Source organism: Mesoplodon densirostris, chromosome 6, assembly GCF_025265405.1.
Source record: "Mesoplodon densirostris isolate mMesDen1 chromosome 6, mMesDen1 primary haplotype, whole genome shotgun sequence".
NCBI classification, from domain to species: domain Eukaryota; kingdom Metazoa; phylum Chordata; class Mammalia; order Artiodactyla; family Ziphiidae; genus Mesoplodon; species Mesoplodon densirostris.
In genome coordinates, this window is record NC_082666.1 from 76,053,410 (window position 1) to 76,074,265 (window position 20,856).

At 42.3% G+C, this 20,856-nt stretch overlaps 1 protein-coding gene across 1 annotated transcript in view; it reads left to right on the forward strand.

Annotated features, from left to right (window-relative positions):
• PGM5 (phosphoglucomutase 5) overlaps positions 1 to 20,856 on the forward strand; it is a 202,840-nt gene that overhangs the window by 140,094 nt on the left and 41,890 nt on the right. Inside the window, exons 8-9 of the mRNA XM_060101197.1 lie at positions 922 to 1,057; positions 4,666 to 4,849. Coding sequence (XP_059957180.1) covers positions 922 to 1,057; positions 4,666 to 4,849 — 320 coding nt within the window. The remainder of the gene's footprint in view (positions 1 to 921; positions 1,058 to 4,665; positions 4,850 to 20,856) is intronic.

The following is a 20,856-nucleotide window of genomic DNA, read 5'->3' on the forward strand; positions in this document are numbered from 1 at the left end:
GATCTCACCCCAACATCCTTAACTTAATTATATCTGCAGGACTATTTCCCCAGATAAGGTCACATTCATAGGTTCTGGGCGGCCATATCTTCAGCGGGTGGAGTGGGGTTAGGGAGTACCATTCAACCCCACTCTAGGTAAGCTGCGCTGCTCTAGTAAAGAAGTCTTTGCTGATATCATGCTCTGTGACATTATCACCCAGTTTAATTATTTTCATAGCTCTTGTCCTTATTTGATGCATGTTGTTCTTTCATCTACTTTTCTGTTGCCTCCCCGCCTACTTGAATTCAAACTTGATGAATAAAGAGCTATCTTGTTCACTGCCGTATCCCTAGTACCTAGACCAATGCTTGGTATGCTGTAAGGATCACCAAATATTTACTGAATGAATGATACCATTAGTCAAATGTGATGTCAGATTGGCTCTTGGATCCTTTCAACAACTTCCAGGATTTTATTTTACTTTTTGATATTGTTTTATGTTATTTGAATTTCGGTTGCATGTTTTTAGAAATGCAAGTTTATTATGGGACATGTTTTTTTTTTTTTTTTTTTTTTTTTTTTTTTTTTTTTTTTTTTTTTTGCGGTACGCGGCCCTGTCACTGTTGTGGCCTCTCCCGTTGCGGAGCACAGGCTCCGGACGCGCAGGCTCAGCGGCCATGGCTCACGGGCCCAGCCGCTCCGCGGCATGTGGGATCCTTCCGGACTGGGGCACGAACCCGTGTCCCCTGCATCGGCAGGCGGACTTTCAACCACTGCGCCACCAGGGAAGCCCTATGGGACATGTTTTTAACACAATAGATAAATATATCCTACCATTTCAATGTAACACTCAAGTGCTAACTGGTCTTCATAGTTCATTTAGTTTTAATTTTTCCCCTCGTGAACAAATCTTCAGCAGACTCTTCCTTTCTCCCATAGGCTCTGATCACCTCCGGGAGAAAGATGGCCTCTGGGCTGTCTTGGTCTGGCTCTCCATTATCGCTGCCCGGAAGCAGAGTGTGGAGGAAATTGTCCGAGATCACTGGGCCAAATTTGGCCGCCACTACTACTGCAGGTGAGAAGGGCAAGGGTCTCCGTATGGACCCTGGGAAACTGCTCTTAGAGAAGGTTTTTTTTAAAAAAAAATGGGCTAGAACCTTAGGAGGGAGGCATCTTTCAGGAAAATCTGAGGAGCACAGACGCTAGAGCCAGATAACCCTGAGAGGTGGTAGGAGTGGTGTCAAGGAGTACCCCTCCCCTGGTGACACCCCTCTGTCATCTTTTCATCCTGCCTGTACAGTGGGCCGCCATCCCCAGAGGGAATCTGAACTACAGAGCCTTGAAAGGTCCTTTGGTGGCCATGAAGGTTGTACGGTCAGACCAGGGGCTTTCCTTGTTGGCTTTCCACCCATAATTATCAAGGAAAGGGAGGCAAAGCCAGAAGCTCCCACTAATGGTCCAAACCGTGACCAAGATGCCTAAGCTGGCATCCTCTGAAGGGACCACATGGCTCAGGAGCCCCAGACTTTGCTAAAGTTTTGTCCCCATGAAAGGAGTTACAGAAAAAAGAAATATTACCCTGGGAAGGAGGGAGGGGAAAGGTCAGTGGCAAAGAGCTTAGGGTTGGGGGTTTCTACCGCTTTCCTGTTGTTGAAGCAAGCGATGGGGGCAGAGTCTTCTGGCTGTGTGGCTGCCTGCTAGATATGCTAGTACCAAGCCATGGTTTAGGGGGAGCAGTGGTCAGAAAGGATGTTAACTGTGGAGAACGTGGGATTAGGGCAGGGAATCCTTGGGTAGTCTCAGCGGCTCTCTGTGTATTAAAAACAGAGACAGTGCCTCATTTGCTTTGCTTATGAATAGTTAACTACTTTGGATGTTTGGTTGCGTTTCAAGAGCCTAAGGGACAGAAAGAAAGCTTTAGACTTCCCTTATAAGGTGATTGTTTCTTCTCTTAAGAGGTCATTTACTTAGATACTTACTTAAATATCAGAGAATAAGGAAGCCTGTGATAGTTTTCAGTAAAATCAAAGAGCCTGCGGTACTCTGGGAAATGTAGACAGCACCATCATATTCTTGGTTCCTGTTTAGTTAAGAAGGCTGAGGATGCGACAGCTGGGAAATCACCTCAAATTATTCATTGTGTTATAAAATAAGGACTCTCAGGGCAGGTGGGAACTTGTTTGATTCACTAGTGTTTCTAACAAGTGCCAAGAATCCTGATTCTTGTGGGCTTTTTTGGCATACCAAAGGGACCAATTGGCACAGCAAATCCTTTTATTGCCTGAAGCTGCTCCAAAAAATCCAACCTGATAAAATATATTATGACTGCCAACCTCTGGCTTAGTGAGATCGCTCTGAGTCAGAGGTGTGTTCCTCATAATTTGTGGAATGATTGTCTAGCTTTCTGCCAGCATTTTGAAGACATGGTATTATGATAAGTGTATTCATAATATAGTTCATTTTTTTGTGGCCAAGAGGTTACATGACAATTACTTTTTTCATACCAAATACCGTATTAGAGAATATAATGCAGTGGAGATATAAATTCTTGTAGGACTTTGAATTATGTTTCAGATTTCTGTACAAGGAGATCACAGAGATAAAGAAAAAGGCAGGAGGGAATAGGTAGAATGAAAGTAAACATTTCCTTCAGCCTCTGGGAATGGTAGGTTAAAAGTGCTTGTGAAAGAAAATGATGTCTAGCCTGACTGTTGTCTTGGTGGGGAGGAGATAATTAAACAATTTTGGTTTAACTAATACTGAGCCTGAAGTTGTATCTGAGAACCCAGATGATTCTCCTTGTATGAGTGGACCCCAAAAGGAATTCTCCATTTTGAAATTTCTTTCCTCGCAAGTGTGTTGGTGGTGGTGATGGTCAGAGGGGGTTTTTTGGGGTAGTGAGGGGAAGGTAGTGCTAGAACCTGCATGTGTATGAAGATGAGCATTTGGGCAGCTGGTCTGATGACCTCAGCCATAGACTGGATGTGACCTGTCACATTAGTGTATTTTCTCAACTTCTAAGTCTCTGTCAGTGCCTCTCTGTCTCCTGCTACACCCTCTTATCTCAACCTCCTGCCCCTTTCTGCTTGGCTAGGTTTTACCTTCCCAAAAAGTTATCTTTAAAGAGAATCTAGGATTAGAACACATACACTACCGAGAAGGAATGTTCTGAGAGAATTCCCTTTTGTTTTGTTTCTGAGGCTGGGAGGACACACCTTGTGTAAGAGAGAACAGAAGAGAGGGGGGATGAAGGTGCAGGGGACCCATTGTTAGCCATGGTATCATTCCTTTTGGCTAACACCCTGTTGTCTGCTGAAGTCACAGAAGATCTTGGGTGGAAAAAAGTAGTAACAACTCTTCAGATCTTCCTTCTTTAGTTCACTCTGAGAACTCACCTTCTTTCCTGTTTACAGAGATCCCAGCACAGCTGCATGAGCACAGCTGCCTCACCTAGGGCTTCCTTCTTAAACAGAGCCCCCTGGGTGTGCCGTAAGGACTTGGTCAAAACCATCTGACATCGGGAAAGACCCTACAGTTTCCTTATGGTAGTGACTAAGAATAAAAGTAATTAAGAGTTTTAAACACTGATGTCGGGCATTGTGCCAACTACTTGGTATGCATTATCATATTTAAACTCCACAACAACAAATGAGATAAGGGTTATTTTTAGTCTTTTTTTTTTTTCCCTAATCACCTCCCAGCCCCATTGTTACATTTGATGTTCTTGGCTAGGGGGACCTTCTTTTTTAATGGAACAATTGTGATATGTCTTCCAAGTTTCCAAGAGAGTTTTATGGTACATTGAATTCGCTTCCTCCTTCTCTCTTCCCCTGCCTTGATTCCTCTCTCTCCTTCCTTTCTTCCTTCACTTCCTCCCATCTTTCATTCCATTACTTACAAAAAACACTACTTGTCGGAAGCAACAGAGAACAAAACAGGTAAGATCTCTACCCTCCTGGAGCTTCCAGTACTCAGGGGCAAAGACAAGAAATAAGGAAACAAATATATAAACAAAGAAAATGCAGATTGGGATAACTACCAAAAGAAGAAATAAAGGATGATAAGAGGCGGGGAGAGATAGAGGGAAGCTACCTTAGATGACTGGTCAGAGAAGGTCACTTTCTAGAGGTAACACTAAATTTGAAAGCTGAAGGAAGGGAATGTGTCAGCTATTTGAGTAGCCTGGGGAAGATTGTACCAGGGAAAGGAAACAGATAGCAAGAGCAAAGGCCCAACGAAGGGAAAGGGCAAAGTGTCTCTGAGGACTGGAAAGGGGGCCCATGTGGCTGGAGCATAGTGAACAAGAGCGGGACAAAGTAAAACCAAGGACGTGGGCAGGTCAGATCCCACAGTGCCTTATAGGCTGTGGTTAGGGTGTTGACTCTTGCTCTCAACATGACAGGCATTTCTGGAGGGATTTAAAGGAAAGGATTGGCACGATTTGATGTTTACAAGATGATGCTGGCTGCTGTGTGGGGAATGAATGGAAGGCTGGCAGGGGGAAGAGGGGAGACCAGCTGCAGATGCTTCTCTGTGCTGTTCTTCCATGTTTCTTCCATGTTCTTCCATGTGCTATTCTTCTTTAAACAAAACCAATGATTAAATGACCTTGAGAGGCCCACCCAGCTGCTGGTTCTCTGATTAGATTTGTGTTTATCCTGTGTCCTGCTCCTCCCTCGCCAGGTTTGATTATGAGGGCTTAGAGCCCAAGACGACCTATTACATCATGAGGGACCTGGAGGCCTTGGTCACAGACAAGTCCTTCATTGGCCAGCAGTTTGCTGTGGGGAGCCACGTCTACAGTGTGGCGAAGACAGACAGCTTTGAATACGTGGACCCCGTGGATGGCACTGTGACCAAGAAACAGGTACTTGCTATGAAATCGCCAGAACAGGTTATCAAGCAGAGGAGGGGTGGTGTGCGGTGGGGATGCAAAATATCCTACAGCTGGAGAGATCTTCAGCGATGATCTACTCTGAGCCCTTCATTTTACAGATGAGCGCCCTGTGGCCAGGAGAGAGGAAAGCCCTCGGTGAAGGTTACCTACCTACTTAATGGCAGAGAGTGGATTAGAATACAGGGCCCTGGCTCTCTGTCCGGTATTCTTTCCACTTGGTAACTGATGGGCCAACACCACAAATAGATTTAGACCCAACATTTCTTTCTGAAATGTTTGCAGCCTGCAGTCCCTCTATATAGTGGCCATGACTGGTGACAGATTCAGAAAAGTTTCCAAGAGCAAGGGATCCCTTTCCTTGGGACCCCCAGGTACAGGGATGTTTCACCTTTTATTACCTTATGTCAATGATAGGAGCTTAGCCAGCTGGGTTTGTTACTCCTGGTAGGGGAAGAAACAATTGGAAATTCTGCCCCACAAACCCAAAAGCAAGATTTATGGTTGAGAATTATATTAAATGAAAGATAAGTGGCAAAATCAACCACAACTTTTATTATGATCTCATCTCTGTGAACTGTATGAGAGATGTTGAAAGCTATTACCATTATTTTTCTTCTCGATTTTGTTTATTTATTGGCTACGGCAATGTTGGCCACTCTGGGAGCACATTTTAACATTTATAGTCTAAATAAGACACTGAGTAATGTTAAGAGCAGTTCCATTCTAAAATCCCCAAATTCTTACCTTCTTGTACGTGCTTCACCAAGTACAGACAACAAAATAAATCAGAAGCTGTAGGCTTTAAGGGACTAGATGTAACGGTAGATATTGCTGTTTTTATTTTGACTAGTGTTTCATACATAGTCCTTGCCCTAGGGTCCCCTGACTTGCCGATGTTCCAAAGCCCAGTACCCTCCTGTTACTCTTGCGATATTCTCCCTCTGGTCTGCTTACTTTTGTAGTGATCTTTCATCTCTATCAAAATGTCAGTCTTTCATTCTAGAAGGCCTTCCATGGCTAGACAAATTCATTACAGTCTTACTTTGGAAAGGTGTCGGGTAGTGGAGAAAATAGTGGTTAAGAAGTTTGAAGACCCAGAATTGAATCCTATCCCTGCCACTTATTAGTTGGGAAGGTTGTTGGATTTCTTTGAGCCACAGTTTCTTCTTCATCTGTGAAACATCTATCTCACAGAGTTGTTTTAGAAATGGAACAAAATAACATATATAAAAACTCCTAGCCTTTACGCAAGGCTTTGTAGTTGTGATTTGTTTTGCACAAGGATGCTTCCTTGTAGAATGGATTGAATTCTCTCCAAAATAATACCAGTGAATCCCTGGAGATGTGAAGCCAGCACACAGCATATGTGCATCTTTGAGCCTCCATGTCTCAGATAATCTATTCCAGTTTGGTACCATATTTTCACGTCTGTTTCACACAGGGTCCTCAGAACAAACTTCCCTAATCCAAGACTTATTTTGTTGTTGTTACTGTAGAATTTGAGTCGTAAAATACATGCTTTCTAAAGTATCCCTGAGAGGTTTTTTGTTCCCTGACGAGGAAGGCTTGAAAACTATTCCTTGAAGGGAGTGTCTAGTCATTGGTAGGTTCTGGACCATATCAACTCACGCAGAGCTTGTTTGTTGAGCTCATTTGTTTTGCTGTTAAATCTACTAATACTCTACCTTGTTTCTTCTTCAATGCACTCAGCATTTGGGTGCTTTTTTTTTTCTTGGCTTTTCTTTAGTCATTCACACCAGGCTAATTCCTCAACTGGATCTCAAGTTAGGACTTTGATTATTCTATGTTCCTCCCCTTCAACCCTGAATATTGGTTTCTATTTTTACTCTGGAATTTATTGATATTTTCCCCATACTCTTTCATCTGTCCTCAAAGGTGACCATAAATAGATACGTGCTACCAGGACCTGCTCTTGGGGGTTTCTCAAGTAACAAAGGAAGGGTAGTTGTTCATCTTCCTGGATTCCAGGACCCAAGTGATACCTTCATTAGCTGGTGGCCCTGAGTCACACTAGAGATTCTTGCTGGTCTGGGTTTGGCTCAGTGAGGGTTTTGGGAGATCAGTTAACACTCAGCGGCATCCCTATTGTCAGCAAGCCACAGATGGTTCTTTCACCACAGCTGGTCCTGTTGGAACAGAGGGGAAATTCCTCCACAGGTGTGGCCATTGCTAAACTTTCACCACTGAGGACCACGTTTCAGCCCTTGTGGGATGTCAGTATTATCAGCATTCACCTCAGGGGACGGCTGAGTCTGGGGCATAGTTTATGCAACGTTGTTGCTAAATAAACTATCCATTCCTAAAAGACATATTTGAATTTAAATAAACTAGTATTATTTTTAAATAGTCACTCATTCAATAGGTATTTCTTGAGAGCCTATCAAATGCATAATATTGGTTTTTTTTCATGGTGCAGTTTTTTAATATAAATATATAATTGCTCTATTGAGATATAATTCACATAACATGCCATTCACCTATTTAAAGTCTACCATTCAATGTAGTACATAGAGAAAGTTGTGCAATTGTTACCACAATCAATTTTAGCACTTTTTTTTTTATCAACCTCCCCCAAAATAAACCATCTACTCTTTAGCTATCATCTCCCTTCTAACTCCTGGGAACCAATGATCTACTTTCTGTCTCTATAGCTCTTCCTATTCTGGACATTTCACATAAGTGGAATCATATAATATGTGGTCCTTTGTGACTGGCTGCTTTCACCTAGCACAATGTCTTCAGGGTATATCAGTGCTATACCATATATCACTACTTCATTCATTTTTATTGCTGAATAGTAATTCCACTGTGTAGATAAACTACATTTTGTTTATCCACTCATATGATGGACATGTGAGATGTTTCTAGTTTTTTACTATATGAATAATGCTGCTGTGAATATTCATGTAAGTTTTTGTGTAGACGTAGGTTTTCAATTCTCTTGGGTACATACCTAGGAGTGGAATTACTGGATCAAATGGTTAACTCCATGTTTAACCTTTAAAGAAGCTGCCAGATAGTCTCCAAACACAATTGTACTATTTTACACTCCTACTGACAGTGTATGAGGGTTCCAATTTCTGCACACTTTCACCAACCCTTGTTATTATGTTTTTTCAATTATAGGATACTGTAACTTAAAAATAGTCTACTATATTATGGGTTATTTCAAAATTAAGATACAAGGAGACTTAACCTCCACAAGGAGAAACAGACATATGCTTCACCTAGCAAAACTGAAAGGAAACAATAATGTAACATCTCTGTTTGCTGTCAAAGGCCGATTGCTATGGTTTCTCCAGTGTTCTGTCATGTTGGAGTCAGACAGACATAGGTTTGAAGGCTGGCTTTGTCACTGCCTAGATTTGTGACTTTGGACATGTTACTTAACTTCTTTGAACCTCAACACAGTGAAGGGGAGGGGGAGGCCATGCTGATAATTACCATATAGGGTTATGGAGAAGGTTTTAGGAGAAAGACTTATAAAGCCCCAAGGCACAGTAGCTAGTACTCATTTGATGCTCAAGAAATATCAGTTCCTTCCCCCTTATCAGAATCCTTAACTTGACTGCATATCAGTCTGAGGAAAGGGCGTGAGTGGCATTTAAGTGTATAGTCTTAAAGTCAGATTGTCTTGGATTTGAGCTTCGGCTCTGCCACCTCCTGGCTGGGTGATCGTAGGCAAGTTACTCAACCTCCCTGTGCCTTTCTCTCCTGTCTGTGGAAATAGGAATAGTAATTGTGGCTAACTCATACGGCCATTGGGAGAATTCAGTCAGATAATATATATAAAGTCCTAGTACCTGATAAACATTAATAACTGGTTAACTAAAATAAGTTATGTTAAAAGAGCATCCTTGGGGGCTTCCCTGGTGGCGCAGTGGTTGAGAGTCCGCCTGCCGATGCGGGGGACACGGGTTCGTTCCCCGGTCCGGGAAGATCCCACGTGCCGCGGAGCGGCTGGGCCCGTGAGCCATGGCCGCTGGACCTGCGCGTCCGGAGCCTGTGCTCCACAACGGAAGAGGCCACGACAGTGAGAGGCCCGTGTACCGCAAAAAAAAAAAAAAAAAAAAAAAAAAGAGCATCCTTGGGAAAGAAAGATTTTGGCATTTAATGAACCATAAATGATAAGCAAAGCAGTGGGGAAGAGCATACAACAACAACTTTGCAGGGTGTCACGCGAAGATACAGGAAGGCCCCGTCAGTTTCTGAGCTATCTGTGAATTGATTCAAACTCACATTTCTCTGCCTGCCCCCACGGCCCCCCACCCTCCATCACACATACATTTTGCTTCAGAAAGAAAAAAGTTTTTTAAGGCAGCTCTGTCCCCTTTTTGTCCTTGATTTGAGGTCAGAGTCAGGAAGCAGACCGTGGGAAAAAAAAAAAGCTGTTTTACATGTATCTCTAGAGATAAAGAAGAAATGCTTCTCCATCCAAAATGAAATGAAAATCCTGTTCTGGTGATAAGCCACCCCTCCCACCCGCACCCACCATCTACTCCACTCCTATGGAAATGTTCAGCAAAATCTATCCTGCCTGTGAGATCCTGTGGAGGTCATTCAAAGAGCAAGAAGGAACCCCCTGAAGTACTCATCCCCTGATGTGAATTCCCAGGGACCTCACTGGCCTCACTGTGGCCTGTCGGGTCTCATGGAATTTACTATGGCTGCCTCCAAGTGTCTGATATTTTTGTGACCTTGGGTGCCAGGAGAAAAGTTGATGTGTGCCTTCCATTAAACAGAACCCAAGAGAGGCTCTGATTTAGAAATAGCAGTTGAGAGGTGTGGTTCAACAATTGCAGCTCATCTTTCTGTGGTCCCATGAGGATGTGTCACTTGTTATTTTCTGGTAAAATCTAGTCACATGAATGAATGATGATGGTTTCTTCAAATACGAGTGGGAAAAATAGCCAGTAGCTACTGTGAGAGTAGCGGAGCCGTTGGACCAAACTGCTGACTAATTTAAGAGGTTCTTGATTTATGCCTTATAAAGAGATGGGAGAGATGAGGAAAGGTTAGACGGCCCCTTAAGGCATGAAGGGTGGCCCAGTCTTTCCTCAAGGATGGATTCATTGTTCAAATATCAAGATTTTCCATGGTGCTTGGCGTGCTCTCTCTTCCCTCAACTATCACTTTCTCCGGGAACATTATCGATACCCAGATTATCTTTTAGTGTTGTCCTCCCCATCTTATCCTTCTAGCCCTGACTGTGAGACTCTCCAGCTTTGGGAGAAGGGATGCTCCAATGCCGGTGCTGTGAAAGAAAGACAACTTCACAAATGGTACCAGCCCTGAGTGATGGCGTATTGCCACCAGGGTGGGCATCAGTCCAGAACTATGACCTGTATTTTGAAAATTAGCTTTGAAATGAGAAACCTTGATACTTCAGGAGCAATATTTAACCAAACAAGTCTCTCTTTATGTCTCATCCAACTCCTTTATTTCTATTTAACAAGATAAAAAATCATTAAATTCTATGAGTGCTGAAGTCATTTGCAAGTAAAAGTTCAGCTGATATTTAAAAAAAAACTGATGTAAATAAATACATACCAGTTAGCTGATGTGGAAAACCAAATCCAATTTGATTATGTCAGACTAACTTTGAGCTTATTAATACCTCTTCAAGTTACGCAGGCTGTGTGGAAACATTTTTGATGTTGTCCTTAACCTGGAAAAAAGGACCATTTGAAATTAGTTCAGAGAAAAAGCACACTTTGAAGACTGATTCTGAAGTCAGTTTGCTTTTAGTGGTGTTAGTTTAATATACAAGAAGGTGTCTGTACTTCTTACTTTTGGTATTTAGAAATAATAAAGAAAGTAAATTGGCAATCTTGAAATCACATTTCAGTCTGACATGTGGTGCTTCAATATATACTGTGGTGTTGCCAACTCCTGGTCAACAGATATAGAGAAGTTTACTGAGGCCTTGTCTCTGGTGGCCTCACATGAAGGCAACTGAACAGTCTTAGCTGGAAAATCTGGGGCCCCAGAGGGGCTCTCTACTCACAGTTAACTGGTCATCCTTTAACTTCAAGCTTCAACTTTTATTACATTCCAATCAATGAACCAACTGAGAGACTGTCCTATTAACAATCCTTGTCCTATAATATGCCATTGGCTAGAGTGTGCTTTGGGCATCTAGAAGTAGAATTTAAGAAATCACTTCAGTCAGACTGGTTATCCCACCTACAGAATTTAGCTAAATCTGAATGTTAGTACCTATTAACAGTGCTCCTGTGTTCAGTAACAGAAATGTTTAGGGAGTGAGGTGTAATCGTTCAATGTATACTGTGATCAAACCTGGGTTAAAAAATCCTTTCTACATTGCAAGTTGTGATGTCTAAAAAAATTTCCCTTAATAAATACAGCTTCCTTTCCTACCTTAGTACCACATGGTGAAGGTAGTAGAAGTTTGATTCATTCATGTCTACATCCATTTAATGACTATTTTCCAAACACCTACCACATGCAGTCAGCTTCCTGGACATTGAGGATAAAACAGCACACAGGACAGGCCAGCGGGGAAGGCAGACTGACATTAAGCTTGTAATAACTACAGGGTTTGTTTAACAATATTACAGAGAAATCACTTATTTGGAAGTGCATAGCAGAAGGAACAAACCTAGACTAGGGCTCTGGAAAGCTCTCCATGGGGAGATGATACTTAAGCTGGGTCCTGAAGAATGGTTGGAAGCTGGCTCCGGCGAAACTGTCTTATCAGACTACATGCTTTTCTTCCATCATGTGTACTTATACAGTTGTTTAGCTTTCCAGAGAAAGAGATGGGTTTCCTATGGGCAATCACATTCCCCATGGGATGTTACAATAGCTGTGATTATGATTCTCAACTCCAGTGCTCATTCTACAACACTGTAGTTGTGGGAAATAGAGACAATTGGGCCTCTTAGTAGGATACCTTGAAAACTATGGATTAAAAAAAAATTTTTCCTCATGGCTACTTTTCCTATGATTTTGCCTATTTGCCTTCCAAGGACCAAATATATTTTCAGTGCTTTGTAATGACCTGTTGGCTGATTTGGAAACAGAGAGAGGGAGACACTGTTTTTGGTTAGTTGGGAAGTTCTGACTCCCCTGCTTCTGATTTGTTGGAGTTTTGTTATAATGAATTACCTTCTCCTGACATAATTGATTGCTTTAGGGCTATCTTCTAAAATGTTGGTAGTAGAACCCTGCTAAGATGTGTGGTAAGAATCTAAGCATTCTGGAATGGCATCCCAGTTACTTCCTACTGAAATACTAATGTCTGTGTGTAGTCAGGAGGGCAACCATCACCAGGAAACATAAATATTAAAGGAAAAAGCTGCAAACTATCACAGGAACTGAGGGAGGAAACTACCCCTGTTGTCTGGGTAAAGTATGTCTGAATCCAAAATATCCCAGAACCGGGCCTGGTGTTGAGTGAACAGGCATCAGCAGCCATTTTGGCCATTTTGGCCAAAGACATAGGGAAATGGAACATGTGTGACCTAGTTCCATTGTTCCAGACTTGATAGTTAGAATCTGGATGAGGACTGGTTTGTCTTCACTTCCCACTTCACTTCTCATCACCTAATGTGATGGTTTTTGCTGGATGTGTGTTGTAAAAGTGCACTTAAGAAGCCATTTGACCTTGATTTCCCCAGGTAATTATTTGCAATTGTTGGCTCCCAAGAGTGCTGGTTGGTTGTAAAAAAAAGGCTAGCTGAGAATTGCTCCCAGGGGTAGGGCAGCTGGGTATGGCTGTGTAGTCAGTGCACTGCACAAAGGCATGGGCCTAATGCTGGAGGAGAAGCTGAAATCCAGACCAGCCAAGAGAAAAGATGCTCTTCTGTAATTTGTCCACCCAGAGAGGGCATTGCTTGTAATTTATATGAGGGCATGGTATGGACTAGCAGCTGCCCAGCTCAGCCACTTGTGAACTCATGCTCACAGCTAACTCTGTGACTTAAACAAAGAAAAATGGGGTAATTCTAGGTGATTTTTTTCGTGGCAAGAAATGTCTGTCCAATCCAAATCTTCTGCTTTATAAGCTGCATGCTTTCTTCTACAAAATATGGTTCAGATGTTACACAGCAATATTTTCACCTTGAAGCGTTCCAGATAAATTGTTGGGATTTCCTGTGGGAGATAACATCTGAGTTAATCTCACAGAGTCTCTCTCTTCCAAGCCTGTCCTGTCTCCAGGTTCATATGCCTGGGGTGGCCAACTGACTGTATATGCGACATTGTACCAGATTTCAGGGCCATATGCTGTTTTCCCCTGGAACTCTTCCTAAGTCGGTATTCAGCTAGGTCAGATGCTGCCAAATAACTGTTGGTAATGTACAGTTCCTCCTTCCCCGCCTGGCTGCAACATGTCCTATAGTCTCCAAACTCACATCTGGCAGCTCTGCTTGTACTTAGCAACTTGCAGATTTCCCTGCGTTGATTTACACAAGGGCTTAAAAAAAAAAAAAGAAAAAGAAAACAACCCAAGATTCATTTATCAAACGTTTATCAGATACCTACTCTACAAAACGCTCTGTGCCAGTTTGCAGGACCATACAAAACATATGAGATATTGTTCAAATATTTCACATGAGAAGCAATGTATGGCTATCAGAGGTTTCATATGGTTCAACCTAAAATTGTAAGCCTGCAGTGAGAAGACATAGGCTGAAACCCTGGCTCCTCCATTTACTGGTTGTGTTAACCTTGAGCAGGCTTTCTGACTTGCCTGTTCTTTTCAGTAAAAGGAGGAGATGGCCTGGATGACCCTAAGGTCCTCCTTTCAAGACCTTAAGTGTGTAAATTGACCAGCCAGGAAAGAGAATTTTATTGCCAGGAAGCCAGTTTAGTGGGAGATATGGATAAGATAAATGGTAACAGATCTCTGTGTTTAGTGGTGATTTCAGAGGACATGGCAAAGTTTTAAAAATAAAATTAGGGCCTCCCTGGTGGCGCAAGTGGTTGAGAGTCCGCCTGCCGATGCAGGGGATACGGGTTCGTGCCCCGGTCTGGGAGGATCCCATATGCCGCGGAGCGGCTGGGCCCGTGAGCCATGGCCGCTGAGCCTGCGCGTCCGGAGCCTGCGCGTCCGGAGCCTGTGCTCCGCAACGGGGGAGGCCACAACAGTGAGAGGCCCGCATACCGCAAAAAAAAAATAAAATAAAATAAAATAAAATAAAATAAAATTAATCTTAATTCTGCCTAATTTAAAAATAAGTATGTAGTACTGCACCACAAACCATCGCCATTTAGTCTTTATATAGCAATCTTTTGCAAAATCTGGAAAGTTAGACAAGTTAGAGCATAGCACCATTTTCACTAAAAGCTTTAACATAAGAAAAATAATTCTATTTATATAGTGATTTATAATTCTCAAAGCACTTTTCACATACATTTTCTGATCTGATGCTCACAACAATCCAGTAAGCCGGGGTGTATTATTTTTCATCCGCTTTTTAGGAAACTAAGGCTTAGAGAGCTTAAATGACTTACTCAAGACCGCCAGCTAACAAGCCAAGCCAGAATTTTAGCCCAGTTCTCTAGTTATTCCTATATTGTTTCCAAACTCCACAAATGGCAAACCAAAGAGGGGGCAAATCTGGGGAGGAAAAGAAATGCTACAGAGATAACTGGAAGCAGATTGCAGGATTTTTGTGTGGAGCAGTTCTTTAACAATCCTTTCTCACTGGGACAGAGCTAAGGTGGGCAAAACCCCACCCTGGTCACTGAGGCATACAACTATGGCCACTCAAAGGGTTTCCCCTGGGCTGGAAGTGCAGTGCCCTTTGTGTACCCCACCCCATACTTAACATTCTCTTCTAATGGAGGAGGGCATCTTCTTCCCTTCTTTGAGCTTGGGGCTGTTGTGTCATCCTGGAAATTCCCACTGCTATAGCTGCTGTGGTTACGGTGGTATCATGGATTCCTTCACTGTTGCTTCAGGAATTCCTTAGGAGATTGTGCTAGAAACAATTAATGTCAGATGCTCAAGAGGAGATGCTTCTAGTGGTTCTGCTGCTGACAAGGCGCTAGGAGGAGGCTTTCAGGACTCAGCAGCAACATGATGTTTTATTAGGCCCCTATGTTATGGCCTCCTAAGATCCCAGTCTGATGGTAGCGTATGCAAGAAACCTCAGATCTTAAAGGCATCTTCCTTAAGGCTGACATGTGGTATAGTCAGTCACTCGGTACATGAGGGCGGTGACCTAGAAAAAAAGGGCCATGGCAGTGCTGTCCGAATTTGGCTACACATTAGAATCACCTGGAGAGCTTTTACAATCCCAGTGCCCAAGTCACACCCCATACAAATTAAATCACGATGTCTGGAGTGAGAGCCAGGTACCACTATTTTTTTAAAGACCCCTAGCTGATTTTAGTGTGTAGTAAATTTTGCAGTTAATAGGCTAGCTAATGATTTGTCCAAGATCACACAGCTGGAGACAGGAGCTGTATCCAACTGAACATGGTTCAACTCCACTGTTTTTAGCTAAAACCGACCCTTGCCCTAAAAATGAAGGATGAGTAGACATAGTATCTTTCACAATTACCCTTCAAGGTGAATATGTAGCCCCAGTTCATTAGTGAAGAATATGAGTGTGTTTCCATTTGGCCTTGTTACATGTGGAAGGAGGCCTTCCAGTGATGCTCACACCAGCTGTTGGACATGTAATGACATTCATTCAGCAAGTGTCAATGGAGGACCTACTGTGTGCCAGGCTTGTCCTAGGCTGTATCAATAAATGGTGAACAAGGAATGTAAGGGTTTTCCCTCCCAGAGCTTATCAGCTAATGAAGGACCCAACGACATAATTCAGTGATTCCAACACTTTAGGGTTAAGATTGTAAAGGGAACTTATTTTATTCATTTGCACTGGGCCTTGTTTCTTCAAGAGGATTTGTGGCAGCAAACACACATAATGAAGTTGTTAGAATATAAGTAAGAAACAGAAATCAAGACTAGGGAAAATATAAATAAGAGTAGAGAGTCAAGAACAGAAGAAGAAAAATTTTTAATTATGCAAGTCATAAGGATCCACTTGGGCTGAACCTCAAATTTGGCATTAAGTGTCCTGGCAGCCATATTAAAAAGGAAACTATGGTTAGTTATAAAGTTCTTGTTGTCAGAAAGAAAACAAAATACCAGTTCCTCAGGGAAGGAAAGGCTTTCCTAGCAACTTGGCTCTTGAGGAGATGTCTAATGTGGAGCTTCATACAGTCTCCTAGAGTGACTGCAAAAAATGGATTTTATAACAGTGCCTTGCAGACCCTGCAATAAAAGTGAGGATATAAAACTAAAATGCGATTTAATAAATCTATTTCTATCATGAGTAGGTGATCAGAAGTAAGTTGATTTGGGCCAAATATATGTCCAGATGAACCTATGACTGGAAGGTGCAGTGCCTGAGGGACACCCTTATAACAGTCTTCATAGTTTCTCTCTACTGGGATTTCCATAGGCATACGGTTATATTTTTCATTTTCTGGGGTAGAGTTGAAGGGTAAGTGTTCCATGTTGTGGATAATGGAATAGTTTTTACCAGGGGTCAGCAAACATTTTCTGTAAAGGCCAGATAGTAAATATTTTAGCCCTTGTGGGCCAGACGATCTCTGTCATAACAATTCAGTGCTGCAGTTGTAACACAAAAGCAGCCACAGACAACACATAAGTGAACAGGCATGTCTGTGTTCCAGTAAAACTTGATTTATAAAAACAGGTGGCAGGTCAAATATAGCTGACAAACTATATTGCCAACCCCTGGTTTAACCCAAAAAATTTTCTAAAGCCAAGTATATTATTGGTATTCTTTTGTTGGGATTATGGAACATTTCGAAACTTGGCAAGTCTTGGTCAGTGGTTACTTTGGCCTTATTATTTAGTTGATAGCAGGTGATGATACATGCTGGAGAGAACATGGTTCATGTTGAGGTTACAAATTCATTAAGCTCATTGGAACAACATGCAGACCCCAAAGCAGTCCAGTACAACTATTCACACATCCAAGTGACGCTCAGCAGACATGGAACTAGGGTCGTTGCAGCAGAGAGCTGGGCTGGGTCTAAACATTTTTTGTTCCATGTGGAGAAGGAGAATTGTTATGCTCTTCACTGGGAGGTCTCACAAAGCAACATGGATTCTCTATTAAGATCTCATGGTTCCTTAGGAAAGAGAGAAGACACTGGATTATTTCCAGCAGGCTGATACGTGCTATTCACTCCCTTATCATCTTTTCAAGTGCAAAATCTATTCCAGGCTACCCGATACAGATTCTAACCAACCTTCCATGAGTACAGCCAAAGATATGGCTATACTTAGTGAAAAAACAAAACATGATTTCACTGTAAAAGGGGCTTAGCTATGAGCAGATAATACATGTTGAGGATTTATCATGGCCTGAATTCTTAAGTACCACCCCACTGGCCATAAACTAATCTGGGAAGTTAATCGTGTAATGGAGCTACTTTAAAGGGTTAAGTCTGGGAAGTCCTCAGAAGAGGTGGCTTCAAGTGATTTAGTATCTGCAACAACAGGTGCTTTAGGGCTTTGGCCTTAAAGTCTGTAAAAACATGGCTGTGGGGCTTCCCTGGTGGCACAGTGGTTGAGAGTCTGCCTGCCAATGCAGGGGACACGGGTTCGAGCCCTGGTCTGGGAGGATCCCACATGCCACGGAGCAACTAAGCCCCTGAGCCACAACTACTGAGCCTGCGCGTCTGGAGCTTGTGCTCCGCAACAGGAGAGGCTGCGATAGTGAGAGGCCCGCGCACCGCGATGAAGAGTGGCCCCTGCTCGCCGCAACTAGAGAAAGCCCTCGCACAGAAACGAGGACCCAACACAGCCAAAAATTAATTAATTAATTAATTAATTAATTAAAATTTTAAAATATATTCAAAAAAACAACATGGCTGTGAATACAATGGTGGAACCAACCTTTGGGGCTTCATTGTCAGTCTGAACAGAATTTGGTATACCATACTTTCTGGATAGCAGGATTTGTTTGCTCTATTGGGAATTTCCTAACTGTTCACTTCTCCAGCAGCATAAGGTGGTTAAGAAAATAATTTTGCTCATTGTGATAGAATATTTCAGGCTTATGGAGAGCAAATACTGTCTTTATCTTCATAGACCCGGGGCTTAGCCCCATACCAGATCCCTAAGGGTTGCTGTAAAATGTGTGCCTAATGAATGAATCCCAGACAAAATCAACCTGTTTGCATAGCTAGTGTCACAGAGTGATGGGCTGCCAGGAAAAGACATGGCTCCTTTTTATTACACAAATTGTGGCAGACATTGAAGCCTCCAAAAGAGACTAAGCTTTTTGTTTGGGGATTGGAACAAACTATGCCTACACAACTTAAAAAGCAGAAAACCACACAGATGGAATCGTAGTATTTCCCAGCAGATATCACCAGATGGGGGAGGGGGTAAGAGATTAGCGGTCAAGTTCACGTGGCATGTATGAATATTTTTAATAATGCTGTTCTTAACAAGCAGGATTTGAGGCCAGAGACCTTTCCAGGGTAAATTTCTTAAGGAAAATGACGGGTATCAAAGTTGCCTGAGACTTCTACTTTTTCAGAAGTAACAAGTGACCAGACATATTATTTTGTTCCTGGCTCTCTTTCTTCTGGCCCCTGCCAGTATGCTTATTTATAACAATAACTTTAATAGTTGCCTTAAGAAAACCAATTTCCTTCAACAGAATTCACAACATGATCTTACAGTCATACTTTTTAAAATGTCGCTGCCACTAATGAGAAGAGATGCATAGAGAACAGTGATGTTCCGAGCCAAAAATCAAATCCTGGGCAGCAGTGTGAGGTGCTGCCACGGCTCTGCCCCGACCCCACCCTGGTGGCCAGGTCTTACCAGTAGGAAGGAAGGAGAGAACCAAGAGGATGAGGACGTACACAGAAACCCTCAGAACCCGGCAGATGCTCCAGCCCTGAGCATTTCATTGTAGGCTTCCATGGCTACCAGAGGAATGTGGGAATGAGGACAGAAATAGAGAGAAACTTAAAGCAAAGTCTAACATCATGTGGGGGTAGCTTTAACACGGGTCATTTGTCATACTGTAATAGATAAATTGCCTACCTGACTGCATCCAGCAGGTTCACAAGGGACAAACTTTGGCCCCAGGGGCATTTAATTTAATTATTTTTTTAACATCTTTATTGGAGTATAATTGCTTTACAATGTTGTGTTAGTTTCTGCTGTATAACAAGGTGAATCAGCTATATGCACATGTATATCCCCATATCCCTTCCCTCTTACATCTCCCTCACACCCTCCCTATCCCACCCCTCTAGGTGGTTGCAAAGCACCGAGCTGACCTCCCTGTGCTATGCTGCTGCTTCCCACTAGCTAGCTATTTTACGTTTGGTCGTGTATATATGTCCGTGCCACTCTCTCACTTTGTCCCAGCTTACCCTTCCCCCTCCCCATGTCCTCAAGTCCATTCTCTATGTCTGCGTCTTTATTCCTGTCCTGCCCCTAGGTTCATCAGAACCAATTTTTTGTTTTGAGATTCCATATATATGTGTTAGCATACGGTATTTGTTTTTCTCCTTCTGACTTACTTCACTCCATATGACAGACTCTAGGTCCATCCACCTCACTACAAATAATTCAATTTCGTTTCTTTTTATGGCTGAGTAATATTCCATTGTATATATGTGCCACATCTTCTTTATCCATTCGTCTGTCAATGGACACTTAGGTTGCTGCCATGTCCTGGCTGTCGTAAAGAGTGCTGCCATGAACACTGGTACATGACTCTTTTTGAATTATGGTTTTCTCAGGGTATATGCCCAGTAGTGGGATTCCTGGGTCATATGGTAGTTCTATTTTTAGTTTTTTAGGGAACCTCCATACTGTCTCCATAGCAGCTGTATGAATTTACATTCCCACCAACAGTGCAAGAGGGTTCTCTTTTCTCCAAACCCTCTCCAGCATTTATTGTTTGTAGATTTTTGATGATGGCCATTCTGACTGGTATGAGGTGATACCTCATTGTAGGTTTGATTTGCATTTCTCTAATGATTAGTGATGTTGAGCATCCTTTCATGTGTTTTTTGGCAATCCATATATCTTCTTTGGAGAAATGTCTGTTTAGGTCTTCTGCCCATTTCTGGATTGGCTTGTTTGTTTTTTACTGTTGAGCTGCATGAACTGCTTGTATGTTTTGGAGATTAATCCTTTATCAGCTGCTTCATTTGTAAATATTTTCTTCCATTCTGAGGGTTGTCTTTTCATCTTGTTTATGGTTTCCTTTGCTGTGCAAAAGCTTTTAAGTTTCATTAGGGCCCGTTTGTTTATTTTTGTTTTTATTTCCATTTCTCTAGGAGGTGGGTCAAAAAGGATCTTGCTGTGATTTATGTCATAGAGTGTTCCTATGTTTTCCTCTAAGAGTTTTATAGTGTCTGGCCTTACATTTAGGTCTTTAATCCATTTTGAGTTTTTCAGTTGAATTTTGTGTGTCGTGTTAGGGAGTGTTCTAATTTCATTCTTTTACATGTAGCTGTCCAGTTTTCCCAGCACCACTTATTGAAGAGGCTGTCTTTTCTCCATTGTATATTCTTGCCTCCTTTGTCAAAGATAAGGTGACCATATGTGCGTGGGTTTATCTCTGGGCTTTCTATCCTGTTCCATTGATCTATATTTCTGTTTTTATGCCAGAACCACACTGCCTTGATCACTGTAGCTTTGTAGTATAGTCTGAAGTCTGGGAACCTGATTCCTTGGGCTCCGTTTTTCTTTCTCAAGATTGCTTTGGCTATTCAGGGTCTTTTGTGTTTCCATACAAATTGTGAAATTTTTTGTTCTAGTTCTGTGAAAAATGCCAGTGGTAGTTTGATAGGGATTGCATTGACTCTGTAGATTGCTTTGGGTAGTACAGTCATTTGCACAATGTTGATTCTTCTAATCCAAGAGCACAGAATATATCTCCATCTGTTTGTATCATCTTTCATTT